Consider the following 18,583-nt stretch of genomic DNA (forward strand, 5'->3'; position numbering starts at 1 on the left):
ATTATGAGCAGACAGCCCAGATGCTGGTGCGGAGAGACGGGCTCTTGCCCTGCGGTGGGGGTCGCCACAATCCATGCTGTGGATGTCTTACGATTTTGTTTGGGCAGGCATTAGACGCTGTGTGGGAGCAGCGGAGCGTGATGGTCCTTAGAGCCGCATGTCTGCCACCATTCGTCATTCTTCTGCGCAGACGCCCTGCGGAGCTGAACGCGGCGCAAAGAGTACTCTGATGAACTACGATGAAGCTCGCTATAACACCTCAGAAGCTGAACATCGGAGCCAGCTTCTTCCAGGTGAAATCTGCTGCTCGTGCTTTCTAGCGTTTTGCTTAGCTTGCGAGCTGTTACAACAGATAACGATAACACATCAACAGAACAGCAGGTGCATGGCAGATTATGGTTTCTTCTTAAGTCTTGGTGTTGGAGTCATGGCAGCTCGTAAAGTTCGTCTGAAGCAAGGACTCTCGGGGTCAGACACCTTCACTGAAGATACACCGTGCTCCCTTTGAGTGTAAATGAAGGGGACTTTTGGGACCGCATACAAGGTGCGCCTCACGAACAGTCCATAACACCTCCCCCCCCCCCCCCTTCCCCTCCCGTCTGAATTGCTCCGTATTTCTCAAAAGCCTGAGAAACTATTTTCCTCTGAGCATGGTGCCTGCGTCGTACTCAATTTCGAAGGTTGCGGAAAAGACCCTAGGGAGCACCTGTGCGTGGGTTTAGGGCTCTCCTGCTCACTTCAAGGCTATGGGCGCGCCTCTATTTCGGCCCGGGACAGCCCATCGCTAGGACATTGGGCCGGTTCTCTGTCAAGGCTAGATCACCAGCCTGCCTCGACTTTGTGGGAGCTCCCCTACGTGGGCTTAGAGCACATCTCTTCTTGGGCTTGAAGACACCTCACCACCGAGCGTTAGAGTATCTGTCTAGGGACGAGACCATGTAATCTGCCCTTCTTCCCTCACTTTGCTTCATACTGCATTCTCACGACGCTCCGTTTATTCTACTTGCATCAGCCACCAGCGGGCTTAGGTGCCTCTGGCGGAGGCTCTGTTCGAGCTCTGAGCACATACCCCATGTAGCACACGCCCCATATAAGGGATCGCTTCGTGGCCCTAGCATCAAATGAAAACCTTCGGGTGCATGTATCTCTCCCAATTTGCATCCGCTACCCTTCATTCTACGACACTGAAACGGTCACTACAGGCCAAAGGGGCTCTAACCCAAACCGAAGCGAACCGGCGCCCGCCTTGCTCACGCTGCCCGCGTGCTCTGGCGCCGTCTTGCTCACGCTGTCCGCGGCAAAGCATCGGTCCAATGTCCTAGCGATGGGCTGTCCCGGGTCGACACAGAGGCGCACCTAAAGCCTCGAAGTGGACGGGAGCCCTAAACCCAGGCGCAGGTGTTCCGCGAGGTCTTGCCCGCGACCTTTGAACTTGAGAACGATGAACGACCATGCTCAGGGCTAGATAGTTTCTTAGGTTTTTGAGAAGTGCGGAGAGGCTCAAACAGGAAGGGGGTGTTGTGTGGTGTGTGGGGAGGTGGTGTCGTAGACTGCTCGCAGAGGCATACCTTGTATGCAGTTCCAAAAGTCCCTTTCATTTACACTCAAAAGGAGTTCAGTATATCGTCAGTGAGGTTGTCTGATTCAAAAATCCTTACTTCGAGACAAGCTCTACAAGATACCATGACTTCAAATTCGAGATTCAAGGAGAAATCATAAGCTGCCATGCACCTGTTGTTTTGCTGATGTGTTCTGTGCCCCGGCGCCCGTTTCACTCACGCTGTCCGCGTGCTCCGGCGCCCGTTTCACTCACGCTGTCCGCGTGCTCCGGCGCACGTTTCACTCACGCTGTCCGCGTGCTCCGGCGCACGTGCTCTGATATCCCTCGCCTGTGGGTGCCCGCGTGTTTTGGTGCCCCCCCCCCCTTCATCTGCGTTACCCGCGTGTTCCAGCGCCCGTCGCGCTTGCGGTGTTGTGTTCCGGTGCCTTCCCTATCACACGCGGGTTGTCTACGTGCTCAAGTGCCTTCCCCCCTCCCCCCCCCCGCCCCTGGACAAGTTAGTTTCATTTATGTTAGCTCTACTTATTGGATTTAGTCGATGTTTTTTTGCAGAGGCCCTTGCAGCTTTAAAATGTATTCCCTCGGTCGAGCATTATCGAGACAAATACCAATGAAACATGAACTTAGGGGCCTTCGGGGGCATGGAAGGAACCATTCTGCCGCCCTTCATGCAAACCAAGGGAATATTCCAAAGTCGAAATATTTAAGGGACAGGTTGGTAACCGTCCCTGCCGTTCATGACCTTCCGGCTATATGTTAGGTAGGTGATGTAAGTGTGTCAGGTCTGGGTGCTTTAAAAAGAGTGTAAGAGTTTCCCGTGTTTTTACTCTTATTATTCAACAGCTAACGCAAAAAAATTCATTTGAAGTAAAGGGTGGGATTGCTTTGATGATTATTGGTAGCGAGCTCCTTCTCAGCGTCGGATGTAGTCACTCTTGACCTCGTTATGCCCGATCGGCTCACGTTTTATCGTCAGCTTCCGGTGGACACAACTTTGGCATGACATAGATTATAATCATGTGGCTTCGAAATAATGTCAACAGTCATACGTAAGAGTGCTAGTGTTGTTTTATAGCCTAATGAGCTTAATGGCAGTATGCATGCTTCGTACCCTGGTGGCCGAAATTATAGCCTCTCGTTCCCTTGCGCCGCAGGCTCAGAGCCGTCTCGCGGTCTCTCAGAAAGCTACAGCTCACAGCTCTGCCACGGGCGTCGCTACCATCAGCTGCGCCTACACCCCTCGCCAACACCCGATCGTCGTTGGTGTCCGAGAGAACGCACATGCGTGGAGCGTCGCCTCGGGAGCAGTTCAACTCCCATCGGATGTACCTGCCGACCACTACCAGAATCAAACTCCTCGCTGGCGTGCGCTGGGCGTCCGCTGCGCGCGATACCAGCGCAGTATGCATGCTGAGCTGCGGAAATATCGCGCCTTGTGAGCGCGGGAGACAGAAGAATAACGGCATCAGGATTAAAACTGGTCGCTTAGTTTGAAGTATGGGCGTTCCCAGCTGTGATATGGGCCCACGCCACCCAGCAATGGTGCGGTGGGGTGGACAATAGTGACTGGAGATTTCGCTGGAGCGAAGCCTTTCGACGGGTAAGCCGTCCCGTCTTTGCCGCCAGCGGGTGCTTTGTTGTATTCGTATGGTCATGAGGCCCGATCCATGTGTGATTTAGATCCTAGACCAGGCTCCAAACCAGTGCAAGGCACCGGCTGTGTCTCTAATGTGGTTTGTGAACCAACCCAAGGTTTGCGTGGCGTGGAGGGACATGTCACGTCAACATGTCAACATGTCAAGCCTCCTTGAAGAGCTGGTGGTGTGGGAGGCAGTGGTCTGGGCTGATGGTGAGTGAGGCAGTGGCCTGGGCTGATGGTGAGTGAGGCAGTGGCCTGGGCTGATGGTGAGTGAGGCAGTGGCCTGGGCTGATGGTGAGTGAGGCAGTGGTCTGGGTTGATGGTGAGTGAGGCAGTGGTCTGGGTTGATGGTGTGGAAGGCACTGGTCGGAGCTGACGTGTCCGGCGGAGGTGAGCCTGCTGGTGTAATCGATTACCGTTTGGGAGGCATGCGCTCGGCCGCGGAGCGGGAAAAGGCTTGGTCCGGTTTGCTGTGCTAGTCATCGGAACAAGTATTTGCCCGCGCTAGATCATCTGAACAAGTATTTGCCTGCGCCAGGTCATATGACGCGCGCGGGACGAATGGACCAGTGGACGGGACGTCACAGACAGGCCGGTTAGGTGTGATATGCTCGGAGTATGCGCTCACGCTCTGGCTTATGACCATACGGCGACCATGATTAAATCCTATTCTGATGGTGCATCGGTTTGGCTTGGCGACTTGGTGGAAACAGCTCCTAAAATCACAGGCATGCGCGAATAAGCAGCTCTCAAATTCATCAGGGGCTATCATGGTTAGCAGCGGGCACTCACGTTTCTTTTCTGAATCGTGCATTGGATACGGAACCTAACTGATATATTTCCAGCTATGTGGGACCATAAGCGTGATAGCATTGCAAACACAGCATTTCCCAAACGTCCTTCCTCGAAAGTTAATAACAAAGCTCGATTTCATGGCAACAGCATATTGCCCCAATATGCTTTGCATATCACAGAGCAGCGATCAACAGCACTCGCCACGTAGACATGGCTGGTCACATCTCCTGTCGGCAAGTTCGCGACGGCAATACAAATACATATACCATAATATAACGGTGTGGTAATGCCCAGTGGCATTACCTGAGCGACACGGAAGCTCGCCCAGCGCTCGACGAGTGAGGTGAGTACATCCTGCGGTGTATCTAGAGCACGTCTCTCGTCGGCAGGCCCATGTGGCCTGATGGCGAAATAGAGCTACGCGCAGTAACAGGTACTCGTCTAAAAATCAAACGTAAGCGACAAGCCAAACGAGAGGTCATTCAGCTGGAGTACGTCGGAAGGCAAATCATGTCGTTAAACACACAACGCAAGCGGCTTTGCACAATCATGCACATCTCAGCGAAGTCAATGATCCATCGTACATGTCTGTGTTCTCGCTTATCTCTCGCGATCAGGTAAAGATACTCCCGCATTACGGCTGGATGCCTTTGAGACCTGTGCGCCGTGAACATCATCGACTTAATTCGAGCTGCATGTCACACACGCATGAGCGTAACTCTTTCCTGGGACCCCACCGTCTCGTTAGTAGCCTTGGTTGAGCGATTTCTGCGCTATTTAATCGCTTCCAAGATGACATTCGTGAGAGGCTACTGGCGCATAATGTTAAATTACGAAATAAGCGGTAGCACTTGTTCTCCCGTTCTTCTGTGGAGAAGCCTTTGTCTCGCGGCCTCTTGCTTCTCAGCCATGGAGCTTTCATCCACAAATTGTCATCGAAAGCGAAGCGACCGCGCATGATGAATGGCGACATCAACAGACCCACAGATCACAATCAACAGACCCGCAGACCACTTGCCCCGCGCATCTGGTTACAGCTGGCCCGCTCAAAGCATACTGTCTTGCTTGGCGCTTGGCGTCAGCGCCAGCGCACCAGGCGCTGGCGAGGCGCTGGAGCTTGGCACGAGGCGCTAGCGTACCAGGCGGGGGCGAGTGGCCGCTCCTTAAGTACGGCGGCGACAGGACGCCATTGGCATCGGTCTGGCACCGCTGCCACTGCACCCGCGGCTTAGTCCGCTGCGAGCCGGCTGAAGGTTCCCCGTTGAGAGGCGAGCCGGAGCCGTCACACCCCGCCCTCATCAGTGGGGTGGCTGCTGTGGGTGGCGACAATGGCGAACCGCGGGCACATCGTATCGCGATCAGGAGTTGTGGCCTCTAAACTACTGGCAACACCTCCGTAAGACGAGACTAATCAACGATGCGGCAGTGATGCGCTGCCCTATATACCAAAGCCATTCCATAGCCGTAGCCGTAGCAGCTTCCCCGATACCAAAGCCTGGATACGCCTCTGGAAGCATACAAAATGGACCCGTGATCGTCCACTCGGAGCGCCTTTGTGTGGGGTCACGAACACTGTGGTTACAGGACAGCCGTCTGCCGGACCCTGCGCTGGATCTGCTGCTGGTCCTCCTCCACCAGCAGACAGGGCGTCGGCAGGGGGTCATTCCAGGGCTGCAGCTGGGTCGAGCCGAACAGGCAGAATACGGTGTTGCCGAAGGCGAAAAGACCGGCCGCCGTCAGAAACACCGTTCGCCAGTTGGCCAGGGATGGCTGAGGAGCACCAGGGACTGTCAGATCGGGAACGCTGTGGGCACTATTAGATGTTTCACATCCAACAACTAGGACGGCAATGAGACGAGACGTTCCAACTGGGACCGCTGCTCGTTCCATCCACACATGGAAGAGGGCCCCGTCATGCACCGTCTGGCGGACTGAGGCGTGCCTCATTAGCAGACCTCTTGCTCTCTCGGGCCAAACGAAATTGTAAATCGCACATTGTGACATTGACAGCAATGGACCATCACTTCAAACTAATAGCTCGTGCAGCGCTCTTCCGTGCCGCCTCTCGTGTGGCCTCCTGCAGCCGGGTCGGGCGTACTCGCCGGCCGTAGCGGACGTGCTCACCTGCTGGTTGAGGACGTAGCCTGCCTGGAACGGCGCGAGCACGCCGGCCAGCGTGGCCACGCAGTTGGTTAGGCCCATGAGCGTGCCGGCAAAGTTGGGCGCCAGGTCCATGTGGTTGATGTTGTAGCCTGTCGGGAGGGGGGGGGGGGGATTACTGGTGGAGGGCGTGGTGAGGCGTGACGAGCGCCTAGTGTTACGAATCGTGCGTAGAACTGAGACATTCCCGTCCGTGAAGGTTCCCGTCATTCCCATCATTCGCGTGAGTCAGTGAAGGAAGGGACACGCCGGCGCATACTCATACACCCTCTCGCCTTCGGAGATGGCTGGTGTCACGAGTTGTGATCTTTAAGACTGAGCAGTCGGCGGAGCAGACTCGGTCGCATGCACCTCAGTCAGCGGAGGTACGGCTTCGCCAGCAGCAGTCGCGGCGGGACTCTTCACTCAGCGAATGGGGCCTGAACCCTCGACCGATACTTGAGGCGATGACCTGGAACGCGCTGTACCGCGTAGCTTGGCCTGCTGGCCTTATTACCCGGAGCAGTTGTTTGCACGGCCGGCCGACGCAGCCCAGATAAGGTACGACTCCTGCCACGGTTACGGGGCGCCGTGGCGGCGGCGTGGCGCCGAGCCCCCGCATGGCAGCGAACGGCTGGGAGCGCCACGAATCGGACCGCGTTCGGCTTTGGCGGTGGAACATTTTTAGAGTGGAGCAACCCGTCACTTACATATTTTTGTATGCAGTGGCACAGGGCCAGTGCACAATGGTTATTGGCTAGTCCGTCTGACAGTTAACCGTTCTCCCGCCCCTGCACCGTGATAGGTCGCCCCCGCCAATCGGTCACGAACACATGGAGAGGGAAGGAGGCTATCTCTGCACGTGGCCGATTGCCACAATGCAGACGGATCAGCCTCGTTGGCGGCTTGATCAGTGGAACGGTAATCGGCATGCCTACTAGGTGTTTAGACACATGGAGAGAACAGTTGGGTCATACACAATGATGCTCCTGTACTAATCTGGTCTTACCTGAACAAGCTCGTGGACGCGGCTTCATAGATATTTATGAATTTTTATGGTCGACTGTCCTCGCCGGGACTGATCCATGCCATGGACGACGTGAATAGAGCCTGCTGATGGAGGGGTATGACGACTCCATACATTACATACTGATGGCGAAAGTTTTACCTCGGGGGATTGCAGAAGCAAATCGTCAAGAGCGAAATCTATTTACTCATACACATTGAAGCTCAACGTGCTTCATGAACTCAGCGAAGGCTGCTGAGGCACAAAAAAAGAAAACGAAATTTTGTACAACAGCAAAGTATGACTGCGCTCAACTTTGCAACACGCTAAATAGGTGACTGTTGGCTAGCATGCCAGTCAGGTAGCACGCCAGCCCTCAGAAAATATCGTAAGGTGCGCGCATTGATGACGGCACACCTCGTTTCGGAAAACCAAAGGGCAAATCGTCCAAACAGGAGCAGGGCCAAGGATAGCTAACGGGTATGTTTAAAAGGCATGCCAAAACTGTGAACCACTTATTCACAGTCCAACCGTGAACCGCCGTCCGCACGCCACCAAAAAGACATGCCCAACATTCAAAGTAATGGGCGATACAGCAGCCAGCTGACTGAATGAGCTGTTTCCGCTCCACTGATGTCATCAAATATGTTGTATATGACGTCATGCCGGCTTTGTGTCCAGACTACCACTTTTCTCACGCAGCTCGATGTTGCCACTTTTCGATAGTGTTAAATTGTACGGATGACATCCCCTGGGCAGGGCCTAGATAAGTCGTAAAGAACTGATGCGTAATGAATCATCTGTTCTCGTCACGTGTCAATGTTGTAGTTTACCTTGAGCGTCAGTTTGCAGCGTCATATGCATGGTTCATTTTTAACGTGAAGCACATGCATCACGTTTTTACTTTGCGTAATTATGAACTAAATCAGCGTGAAACCGGCTGGAGATCGCATGCATTTTTCTAAAACCTGCAGTCAGGGTCAAATTTCAATACAACTTCAATATATTGCAGCATTGATGACGTCTTGCGCGGCAAGCATACAAAACACAGGAGTCGAAACACAATAATGCAGACGTAAAATGTCAGTGAACAATCTAAGTCCTTCCCTACGAAAGGACGAAATCTGGCTGAGTTGGTTTAACTTACAACCCTTTTGGTAAACATAGCGAGCTTTCTAGGAAGTTCCAAATATGCGTTGAAAAGACAACCACCCAAATATCTGTCAACTGCCGGATGTTGCTGAGCTGTTTCATTTTGTGGCTCGGTCAGGAAGCTACTGGAACAAGGTCATATATGTTTTGGGTGTGTTCCACTCAGCGAAGCCTACCGAGAGCTATGATGGCGTCTTGTAGGGCCTTTTTCGACGTTACGAAACCTGCAGTCCAATTTGCCGAGCTTGCTCTCTACCTTCGTCAACTGTCCGGACATGGGAACACGCGGTGGGGAATTGCAGCCTCTTCTGACAGGCGGCGGACATGGTGGAATCGCGGGTTTGCAGCAGGGTTGGCAACACTTCGGTGGAGGCCTATAAAACCTCTTCCTGGGAAGTGGCGGTGAACAAGGGGGATCGGGTTCAGGCGGCTTTCTGGTAACAACGCACTTTTCCACCTCGTATTTCTGACCGCATGAGACTTCAAAGGTTTTAGTGTATTCTTCTTTCACTGACTCGCCGGTGCAAGGGTCTATGTATGTGTTACACCACTGTTCATCGTCTGGAGGGCCTTTTCGACGTCGAGGGTAGTCTTCATATGAATCAGAATACATTGGTAGAGACGATTCGCAACCCTTGTCTCTTACAGATTCTTCAACCCGCACCAAGGTTCTTGGCATAGTACCCAACGCATGCAAATTTCACTTATACTGCCACAATTTTCTGCCTGGATACGTTGGAACCAAAATTTAACAATATCTAATGAATAGCTGAATGCGACAGGAGAACTGATTTTCCAGCACGACTAGAGCACGAGCTAGATATCTTCGCACTCCTCTGAAAAGCCACACGAATTACATCGACCTGTCGTTGCTGTTTAAGTGTTGTCCAAATATTGCCCACTGTCGCATCGGCTAGTGTTTTATTTCTGACTCATCCTCTAAACTAACCTGACAGAACGCCGCCGTTGAAGCCCACTGTGACGACCATCAGAGAAAGGACAAGAGCATCATGGCACCCTGCGAAGGAAACTCCAACCAGCGCCAGCGCCGGAATGTACAGGCCTGTGTGTGACACACAAAACACGTTAACTGCCTAAAGCATGGGAAATCCATACACTGACAATCAGTGACTAATCTGACCGATCATAAACGCTGGCTGATGGGCAAAAAACAAATAAAGCATGAAAGTTAAAGAGCGTGTTTTTATCATCGTGTCGTTCACTCCTGATGGGCCTCATCACATTGTGTATGACATTCACAAGAGAGTAGTCTATATGCGATCCAATGTTTTTTTAAGGTTGTTTAGCGCAGTGAAAATGTAATACATATCAATCAGTTTGTCATGAAAGAACTGCTAACTAACACCTTACACTACTGAGAGTTTTTAGACAGTTAGAAGCCATGTGTTGATAGAGGTTTCGGGCACCGCCCATGGTCACACACAAAACCTAAGACATCACAAATAGGCACCAGAGTGCACAATTACACAAATTTTACAATATCCACACGCGACAAATTGTACACAAAGTATCGGTTTGGAATAGACTACAAGATGAGCCATGGTGAAAATGATCCTTGTTTTTTCTACAAAATCTAGAGTATTCCCATCACGTCAGGTGGTTATAATGGCCTGTGATTAAACGGTCGTCTTGGGAGTTTCAGCCATTGTATTTTAACAAGTATATGCTCGTTAAATGTTAGCCTAATTTGTCGCTTTGACTTCCTTACGAAAGAGACATTCTCCCTTTTGCTCAAACAAATAGCACAAGAAACACGATATACAACACCAGACGTCAAACATTTTCATTTCAGCCCCGCTGATCACGCATGACGCATTCGTCTACCAGATGGCCACTCAGGTTCACAAAAGTCCGGATTGCACTGATAGGTTTTTTACGTTCTTGATTGTGTTTGCGACGCATCCCGTATATTGACATTTTTATTTTTACGGTTAGGGTAGTTATGTGCACATGATCTCATCGACATAAGTAAGAGTAAGAAATCTATCAAAATCTTCAGATCTAGGCGGCTGCCGCCGCTGGTGTTGGGGTGGCTGATGACGTTGGAGCGGATGGACGGCTTCTTGATGAAGTGCGCGAGTAAAAAAATTATAGCCGTTCGCCTTAAGCAAATGTCTGGATATTGGGGTATAAATGGAAGCTGATGTCTTCGCTGGACGACAATCTCATGGTTCGTCTTAATTCCGAGCGAATAACGTTCTTTGTTGACATTGACAGGCATGGTGCACCGTCAACAGTAATTCCTGAATGGTTTGGTGTTGTCCAAAATCCCGTCGGTCATCTGAAGGCCACATCAACTTATACCAGCGCGTCCCAAAATGTTACTTCCTCTGATGAGTGAGTAACGTCCAGGGTGAGCTTGACGGTCGGGTGAAGACTTGATGCTTGTTTTTCATGTGTCACATGTATCTTACATAGGGAAGTCGAAATGACCATTTAGACTAAGATTTGACAAGCACATATATGCTGCCCAAACAAATCGGCTCAACCCCTATAGGAGATAATTTCATCATAGTCAGATCTCACGTGACAATATCCCTCTTTTAATTCCAATTTGCAAAAAGCCAAGGATCGTCATTGCCGGAAGTTTTTGTGGAGGCCTTTGCGTAACAAAAACGTTTCGTCATGGTGTAGTTTGTAATTTGTAGTTTTTGCCGTTGTCGTGTCGCTCATTAGCTTTGGAAGGACCTTGTCTAAACAGTGAGGCTTGGTGTATAGTTTGTCGTGTGTGGATATTGCAGCATTTATGTAAATGTACACTCTCGTGAGTCTTGGTGGTGTTCTCTCCATTTTGGGTTTTGCATGCTACTATGGGACGTGTCTGAAAATGTGTACAGAAAGATTCAAACTGGCTCAAAGGCTCTCAATATCGTAAGCAGTTCACTAACCACTTGATCCATGAATAACTGGCGATAGTCTCCACCGGAATAATCAAATTTAAACATATCATGAGTGAAGTCAACGCATGTCGAGACTGACAACAGTGGTCCAGGCCAGACGCAAAACTTCCCTGAGGAAGACTCGAACCCAGGGCCGGAGCAGGCGTCTGAAGGCGCCGTGAAGCCCGTGATTGGCTGACTTACCGACCGAGTTCCAGAGCTTTCTGTTGGCAGTCAGGCTGAGCCGACCGCGCGCCATCCAGTCGGCCACGAACGACACGCCCACGGCAAACGCCACCTTGGCCAGCTGGGGCAGCGCCGAGAACATGGCGTTCTGCCGGACGGATGGACGGAGGTTGAGGCTCCGTTGTACACCGCTCGACTAGGTGTCGACTTATCCCATTCGGTGTCGAGTTGTCCCATCTGGTGTCGAGTTATCTGATCTGGAGTCACGACGTTTCGATCTGGCACGGTGTCGGTCATGATGGTGCGCTGTTGTTTTTGTTGTTTGTGTCGTGCAAGGTGGCACACCGTCACCGTTGGACAGTTTAGCGTGCATCCTGTGATGGAGCCTGCGAGTAAGTGCGGGTCCGAAGAGATGCGAATCAAGAGGTAGGTACGAGAGATTGCTGTGTGTTTAGCCTAAAGCAAAAAGGTAAGTTAGCACTGATAAGCTTAACCAAATGGGTATAAACATTCATATGCTCGGTGCCTTTTTACAAGCATTGCGAAATGGGATCTCTCTACCAACGTTCCAGGTTGTGACGCTCTCGTTGCAGGCGCTCGCCACCACGGGCCTGTGTGGCGCGCGTGCAGCGGCCCCTCACAGTGTTGAGTGGGTAGCGCAGCGCTGTGCTGATGTACGTCGGCAGCTCCGTCATGATGAGGTAGTCGCCCCAGTTCTCGCAGAAGTGGACCACGACCAGAGCTTGGAACGGTCGTGACAGGAGAGCTTGCTTCCACGGGAAGTCCAAGGGCTGTGTCTCTAAAATGGTCCAGCAGTATGCGGTCAAATCCAGCGATGTGGGTACGCGCTGTAACTGGTTTCGTAACCCAGGTTTCATGCCTACATCAGTGCCTGTCGCCATTGGGGGGAACTTGAAATAACGTGCATGTCTATGAAGCCTCACTTTTAGTAATCCCTTGCCAGGCACGGGCAGACTTTGCGTTTGCTAGGCAAGGTTTGCTTTGTAAGAGCTTTGCCTGCCACAACCTGTCATCCGGTTTCGATTAATCAACGTGAACGTCGGAACTCATCCACCCAACTGCGGCTCGCGAAAAGATGCCAAGCTTCCTCTCATGAGGTGAGGCGTACACGCACGTACGCGCTTACACGTGCACCCGCACGCACGCACGCACGCACGCACGCACGCACGCACACGGTCACCTACCTCTTCCGCACTCTGCCTGGTGAGGGTGTAGATGTAGACGCGCTCTCCTGAAGGTGATGCGGGGGGTGGTCGGCGGGCCTCTCGTGCACCAGCAGTAGCCAGAGCACACACCAGACCAGGCTGAGGCCTCCTGTCACGTAGAAGATGGCCTGCCAGCCGCCGCCCCAGCTCCAGCTGGCCAGCGGGCCCGCCACCAGGATCGTCACGGCCGTGCCCAGCTGCTTGCCTGGCGCAGACAGGGACGCGTGACGTCCCAGGCCGCAGGAGAGAGGCGTGAGGCGTGAGGAAGGGGGCGTGGGGCAGCAAGAGGGAGGCGTCCAACGGCAGGAAGGTGCCGTGACACGCGAGGCGACAAGAACAGGCGTGAAGAAAAGAATCTCAAAGTAAGAGCTTCCCAAATCGTGCGTCATGCCTCGCTGATGTGGTATCTAACAGGTGGGACCCGGCACAGGTAAAACTCAATGAAAGCCTTCCATTGGGGAAGCCGGCGCTCGGGCTTCAACTGCAGGACCCAAGCCCGGGCCTGCGCTGCAGAGCGGCACGGCGCGAGACGCGACGGCGCGCCCACTGACCGACGTAGACGAATGTACTGATCCGGCTCCGCTCCAGCGGCGGCACCCAGCGGGCGAGCAGACAGTGCACGGCCGGAGTGACCACGCCCTGCAGGTGACGAGGTCAGGTCAGGGGCGGCGCTGCAGCCGGGAGGGCGGCGCCTGACAGTGCTGGGGTCACACAGTCCATCGTGTCCGCGTTTGTACAAGTGTTGGCTGGTTTTGTCTTGAAAGGCCGTTATGCAGTATGTACTTAAGCGTCTTAAATGTATATATATATATATATATATATATATATATAATGTCACCACATACAGCCATTGTCGTTATTATGCAATGACACAGAAGATTTCCCCAAGAAATGTGGAAACAGTGTGATGTGAACGGTCTGTCAACGAAGTCGAGCGTCGTCTAGCAATTTGCCGTCACTGTACTGGACGGACGGCAAGCATTGAAACCAACATAGCTATTTGAAGTAGCTGCCTCAACAGCTGCTCAGGAGGAGCACGCATTATTCCACGCGAGGGGGCACCGGGGGGAGGGGGACACGCTAACCGAGTCCATAGCACGCGTGGTACCCGGCCTGGGGCGTTACTCACACTGGCGAGTCCCTGCAGAGCCCGGACGGCCACCAGCGCGTGGAGGCTGTAGAGGGCGCAGACGGGGCGTCAGCAGGGTCAGCAGGCCGGTGGCGCCGATGCCACCGGCCAGGGTGCGCACGGCGCCGACCCGCTCGGCCAGCCGGCCACCGGGCACCTGGGACACCGTGTAGCCGGCGAAGTAGGCGCTCAGGATCACGCCTTGGGTCAGCTCGCTCCAGACGAACGGGCCGTCCTGCGGAGCGGTGTGAGTTAGCTCACAGTCCCCTCCCCTATTGTACCGCCCCTTCCCTCAGCTCGCTCCAGACGAACGGGCCGTCCTGCGGAGCGGTGTGAGTTAGCTCACAGTCCCCTCCCCTATTGTACCGCCCCTTCCCTTCTTGTACCGCCGCTTCCCTCAGCTCGCTCCAGACGAACGGGCCGTCCTGCGGAGCGGTGTGAGTTAGCTCACAGTCCGGAACAATAGATCGTTCCGGAACAATAGGCAAAATAAACTTGAGTTGGCTGCTAACAACCATCAAAACCAAGCATGGACTTCATTCCTAGTTTATGTATTTACGGCTAGCCGGCTGGGCGATGTAATCAGCTGATGGCTGGTGACTAATGCGGAATTTGTCCTTTGTCATTGAGAAGTATGACACATCACAGCATTTAAAAATATGTTAAGAACACGGTGCATTAGTAAAATAAGTGTCACACACTCAATAGCCAATGGAAATGACACATACGCCGTTGGTGGCACGTAAAATTACGTTCGGCAATCGCGCGTAAAAATTCATCGGCGCATACTTGGCTGCTGCTCTAAGGCGAAGGCACCAAGGCTAATAGGGACGGAACCTGAGCGATCAAAGGTGCCGCGCGAGGCCAACAAAGTGGCCCTCAACAAGTATAGGGTCCTCAGAGCAAGCGGAAAGACGCAAGGCCAACGTGGTGGGCCCCTAAACGATCGGTAGTTGCCTCGGCAGGCTGACATATAAAGCCCCGGCCATAGCACAGGACCCTCCGAGCAAAGGGGAATTATCCAAGACCATGGATTAGTACCTCTGTGCGATCAAGTGTGCACGGGTAGATTAGCAACACAAGCCTCGATAGGAGTGAAGAGTCCTCCGAACAGGACACCAAAGGGAAAGAGCCCTCGATCAAACTAGAGGGCGCCCTGAGCATTGAGTGCCTCCGGTGTCTTACCTTATAAGAGCCCTAGCAACAGCACAAGGCCCTCCAACCAAGTGGAAAGAACCTGAGACTTATAAGAAGGGTCCCTGAGCAACTGAGTGTACCCTGGCATATGGGGCTCCCGGAAAAAAAGTGTTTAGAGCCTTTCGGGCAAATGGGAAGAATCCGTGGAGGAAAAACTGATCGATCAACAGTGCTCAGGTATGGAGGCAGATAGCGTCCCAACAGCACATTGAGCCCTACGAGAAAATGCAAAGAGATCAGGGACAACGTGGAAAGCTCCTTAGCGATCAGCTTGATCCGGCAGGTGTACATATAGGACCAGGCAACCAACAGCGTAATGCTTATAGACAGCGTAATAAACCCCAAAATTTCCCTCAAGCAACACTTTTTCAATCAGCGAAGAACGGTCTTCGTTTACTTATGAGCTTCTTACTTTTGATAACAATGGTTATTGGTCATCCCATGGTCCCGTGCCTCCCCCCACCCTCTGCAGCCTCCACCGGCCCGAGCAGCTGAATAGATGGGGCCGCCAACAACCTAAGGTCATCCTTCAAATAAGAAATGCTCACGACGCAATGTGTAGTGTTCTGAACAATCGAGTGCGCCCGAGCAGGTTAACATATAGGGCTCCCAACAAGAGCGTAGGGCCCTCTATTCGAATGGGAAACACCGAAGACCCCATTGTAAATGCCCCAGAATGATGGAATGTGTCCGAACAGCTTATCAAAGGGGGCCCGACAAGAGCGTAGGGACTCCCATTGAAATAAGAAGTAGCGAAAACCCAGTGCGGAGGGCCCCCGAAAGATGGAGTATACCCGAGCAGATAATCGAGTGGCCCAGACGGGAATGTGGGGTCCTAAATTCAAACACCAAGACCCAAAATATAGGGCCACGAACAATCCAGTGTGGCCGAAGCAGTGAACAGATGGGGTCCCCAACAAATGCGTAGGGCCCCTCCATTCAGATAGGAAGTACACAAGACACAATGTAGTGGACCCCCGAACATTCGAGTGTCCCCGAGCGGGTTAACAGATGAAGCCTCGGTAAGAGCATGGGGCCCAACATTCAGAAATAAGTACCCAAGGCCCAGTGTGGAGGGTCCCCGAACGGCTGGGTGTGCGCAAGCAGGCCATCAGATGGGCTTCCGATAAGAGTATAGGCCCTAAGCAAGTGGCAGGGAATTAGAAACGCCCTAGACCAATGTAGAGGGCCCATGAGTATACCGCAAGTGTGTCGGTACTTTAACCGAGATCCACGTGAAGGGCCCCCTGAGCACCGAGAAGACTCCGGCAGTTTAAGACATGGGACCCTGGCTATAGCTCACAGAGCCTTCCTGGCAAATGGAAAGAATCCGTGGGAGGGTCCGTTATTGACAAGAGTGCCCCGGCACGCTAACAGGAAGGGCCCCAACAACAGCGCAAGGTCCTCCGGGCAAATGCGAAGAAATGAAGGGCAACGTGGAACGCTCCTTAACGATCGAAATGATCCTGCAAGTGGGCATATAGGTCCCCCGGAAACGGCATGGGGCCCCTAGACAGTGTAATGAGGCTTAAAATTTCCAGTTTACAACTTTTCCAATCATTGAATAATTTGTTGAGTTCTTACAGACCATTCACTTTCACTCATAACTGTTCTTGGTCAGCTAAAAGTCCAGAGATACCCAGTTCTGTTGCGTTTAGTGTTGAAAAAACTGCACCTGTTCGGGCCGGTCATGGGCCCCCTCGAAGCCAGTGGGCCCCATCGGGGCCAAAGGGAGAGGGGTCATGGCCCCGCGACACCCCCCCCCCCTCCCCCTCCCCCTTTGGGTCCGCCCATTTGCAGCCGAGCGCAATGCGTAAGCTGAGTTTCCTTCTTGCCGCTGGGTGGCAGCACCATCGCCCATGCATAACGACTGGGGATAACTTTACTCTGCTGGCCCAGGCTGAGTGCTTTATTGATTTTAAATAATAATAGTTAACTGTCGTATTTCTTTTCTTGCCAGTGCTCACCAAGCTATCCCCGGCTCTCCGTGTCCTGAGACAAAAGTGTGTCCGATGACGCCCCCCTAGAATGTCCAGAACTCGCTGCGCTGGAGCACCCAGAGTGGCCAGGTGTGTTCTGACCTCAGGCAGCTCGGGTCCCAGCTGCCAGCTGCGGTTTGCCCGGGCAGAAGTCGTTCGTCGCCGGTGGGGGTGCTGTTGTAGGTCGCCGTCAGAGCCAGCGCACGTGCCGTTCACCATGGCCACGATTGCCATCGACATGTTGACCCGCAGCGCGTACGACACGAATAGGCCCCGGCAGCCGAACAGGGCCAGCGTGTGGCGCGCGCCCCGGCCTGAGGACAGGTCGGCAAGGTCATGTTTCCTATGGACTAGAAATCGGCCCGAGTTTGGGCAGTATATCGGTCATACCTTTCCTGCCAAAGTAAACAAGCCTAGTTCTGGCGTAGATCTAGTCAGGGTTAGCTCTTGGCCCATGATATCATGGTCAGGTCTGCTTGGAGTCAGGTCAGCTCAAGGTCAAGGTTTGCTACAAACTGTACAGCTTTGATGCATGCATTCGATTATCTCGCCTGGTTTGAAATAATGTCTTGTATCCTCGCATACTCTTTCCTAAGCTCTGATCCATAGCTACGCATTCGTTTAAACACAAAATACGGGCTCCGGCCAAGGATCACCGTTCGTGATCCATCAAGGATCACCTTTCGGCATCATGAGCAAGTCCGTCGGGCCGTCCGTCAGCGCCCCGTAGTACTGGTGGTTCTCGTGCAGCAGGCATGGCTCCTCCTCGGTCGGCGCTGGGCTGTGCGCGGAAGATGTTCGGATGTAATGTGTCGGATACGACTACATACAACACCATGGTGCAATGTCTTATATTATGTATGGTGCGATGGCACGCGGTTTTCAAGTGATCATTGTGTGGGTGTCCATTTGTATGCTTTTTGAGGGCCCTGTCCACTCCCAAACTCTATTGTTGAGTTGTGTCTCCCCCCCCCACCCCCCCCCCCCCCCCCCAATGTTGGCTCGGCACCCTGTATTTTTGGCTGGCATATTAAAAAGCGTTGGGAAAAGTGATCTATCACACAAAGACAATCATCTGTGATCCTTCTTCGTACTGCTTCGACATGGAGGATGCAGCGGACCAACTTCACCCCGTAACCTCAAGAATCATTTCCTCAAACGAGCGGTAACTCGAGACATTGGGGGTAAACCATTTTCTGTTTGACGTTTGCTTTTCGTCTTGTCCTTCAAACTTAAGCACAGACGCTTTGTCTCACCAAGCAGCTCAGGCATAATATTGATTCCCCTGATTCACTGCTTCGTGGAGAAATTTCATGTCAAACGATCTTTGGTCCTCTACCCATGGTAGACTACAAAGCTAAAGTTGTTTTACTTCAAGTTGAAAATCCGCATTGTGTTGCTGTAAGGTGTCATGATCACTCAACGTTGTTCGTTCATATAAAAGATCCAGTCCGGCTAGAAATGAGAAACAATATGGAAAACAATACAAAAACTTTGTGGGGCCGATTTTCAAAATGAATCCGCGCCGAACATAATTCATTACCAGCATTCTGAACACAGCATCTCATTATAGTAATGCATGTTCAACTGATCTATTCGCCTAGATCCCTTATCAAAATAGCACGAAAAGACATGACGTTTTTGACGGGCCATGTACAGACACGTATTCCGGAA

General features: G+C 52.6%; 1 protein-coding gene across 1 annotated transcript; it reads right to left on the minus strand.

The window, feature by feature from the left end:
- Window positions 1-4,046: 4,046 nt before the first annotated feature.
- LOC119096687 (putative inorganic phosphate cotransporter) lies at window positions 4,047-17,599 on the minus strand. The gene is given in 11 exon segments (XM_037219585.1): window positions 4,047-5,765; window positions 6,120-6,247; window positions 9,242-9,355; window positions 11,397-11,526; window positions 12,020-12,169; window positions 12,595-12,809; window positions 13,156-13,243; window positions 13,734-13,799; window positions 13,801-13,968; window positions 17,012-17,223; window positions 17,590-17,599. Coding segments are annotated over 11 exon segments (1,473 nt in total). The 3' UTR covers window positions 4,047-5,573.
- Between the last annotated feature and the right edge of the window lie 984 nt (window positions 17,600-18,583).

The sequence above is a fragment of the Pollicipes pollicipes genome, unplaced genomic scaffold, assembly GCF_011947565.3.
Source record: "Pollicipes pollicipes isolate AB1234 unplaced genomic scaffold, Ppol_2.1 Scaffold_2136;HRSCAF=2495_pilon_pilon_pilon, whole genome shotgun sequence".
NCBI lineage: Eukaryota > Metazoa > Arthropoda > Thecostraca > Pollicipedomorpha > Pollicipedidae > Pollicipes > Pollicipes pollicipes.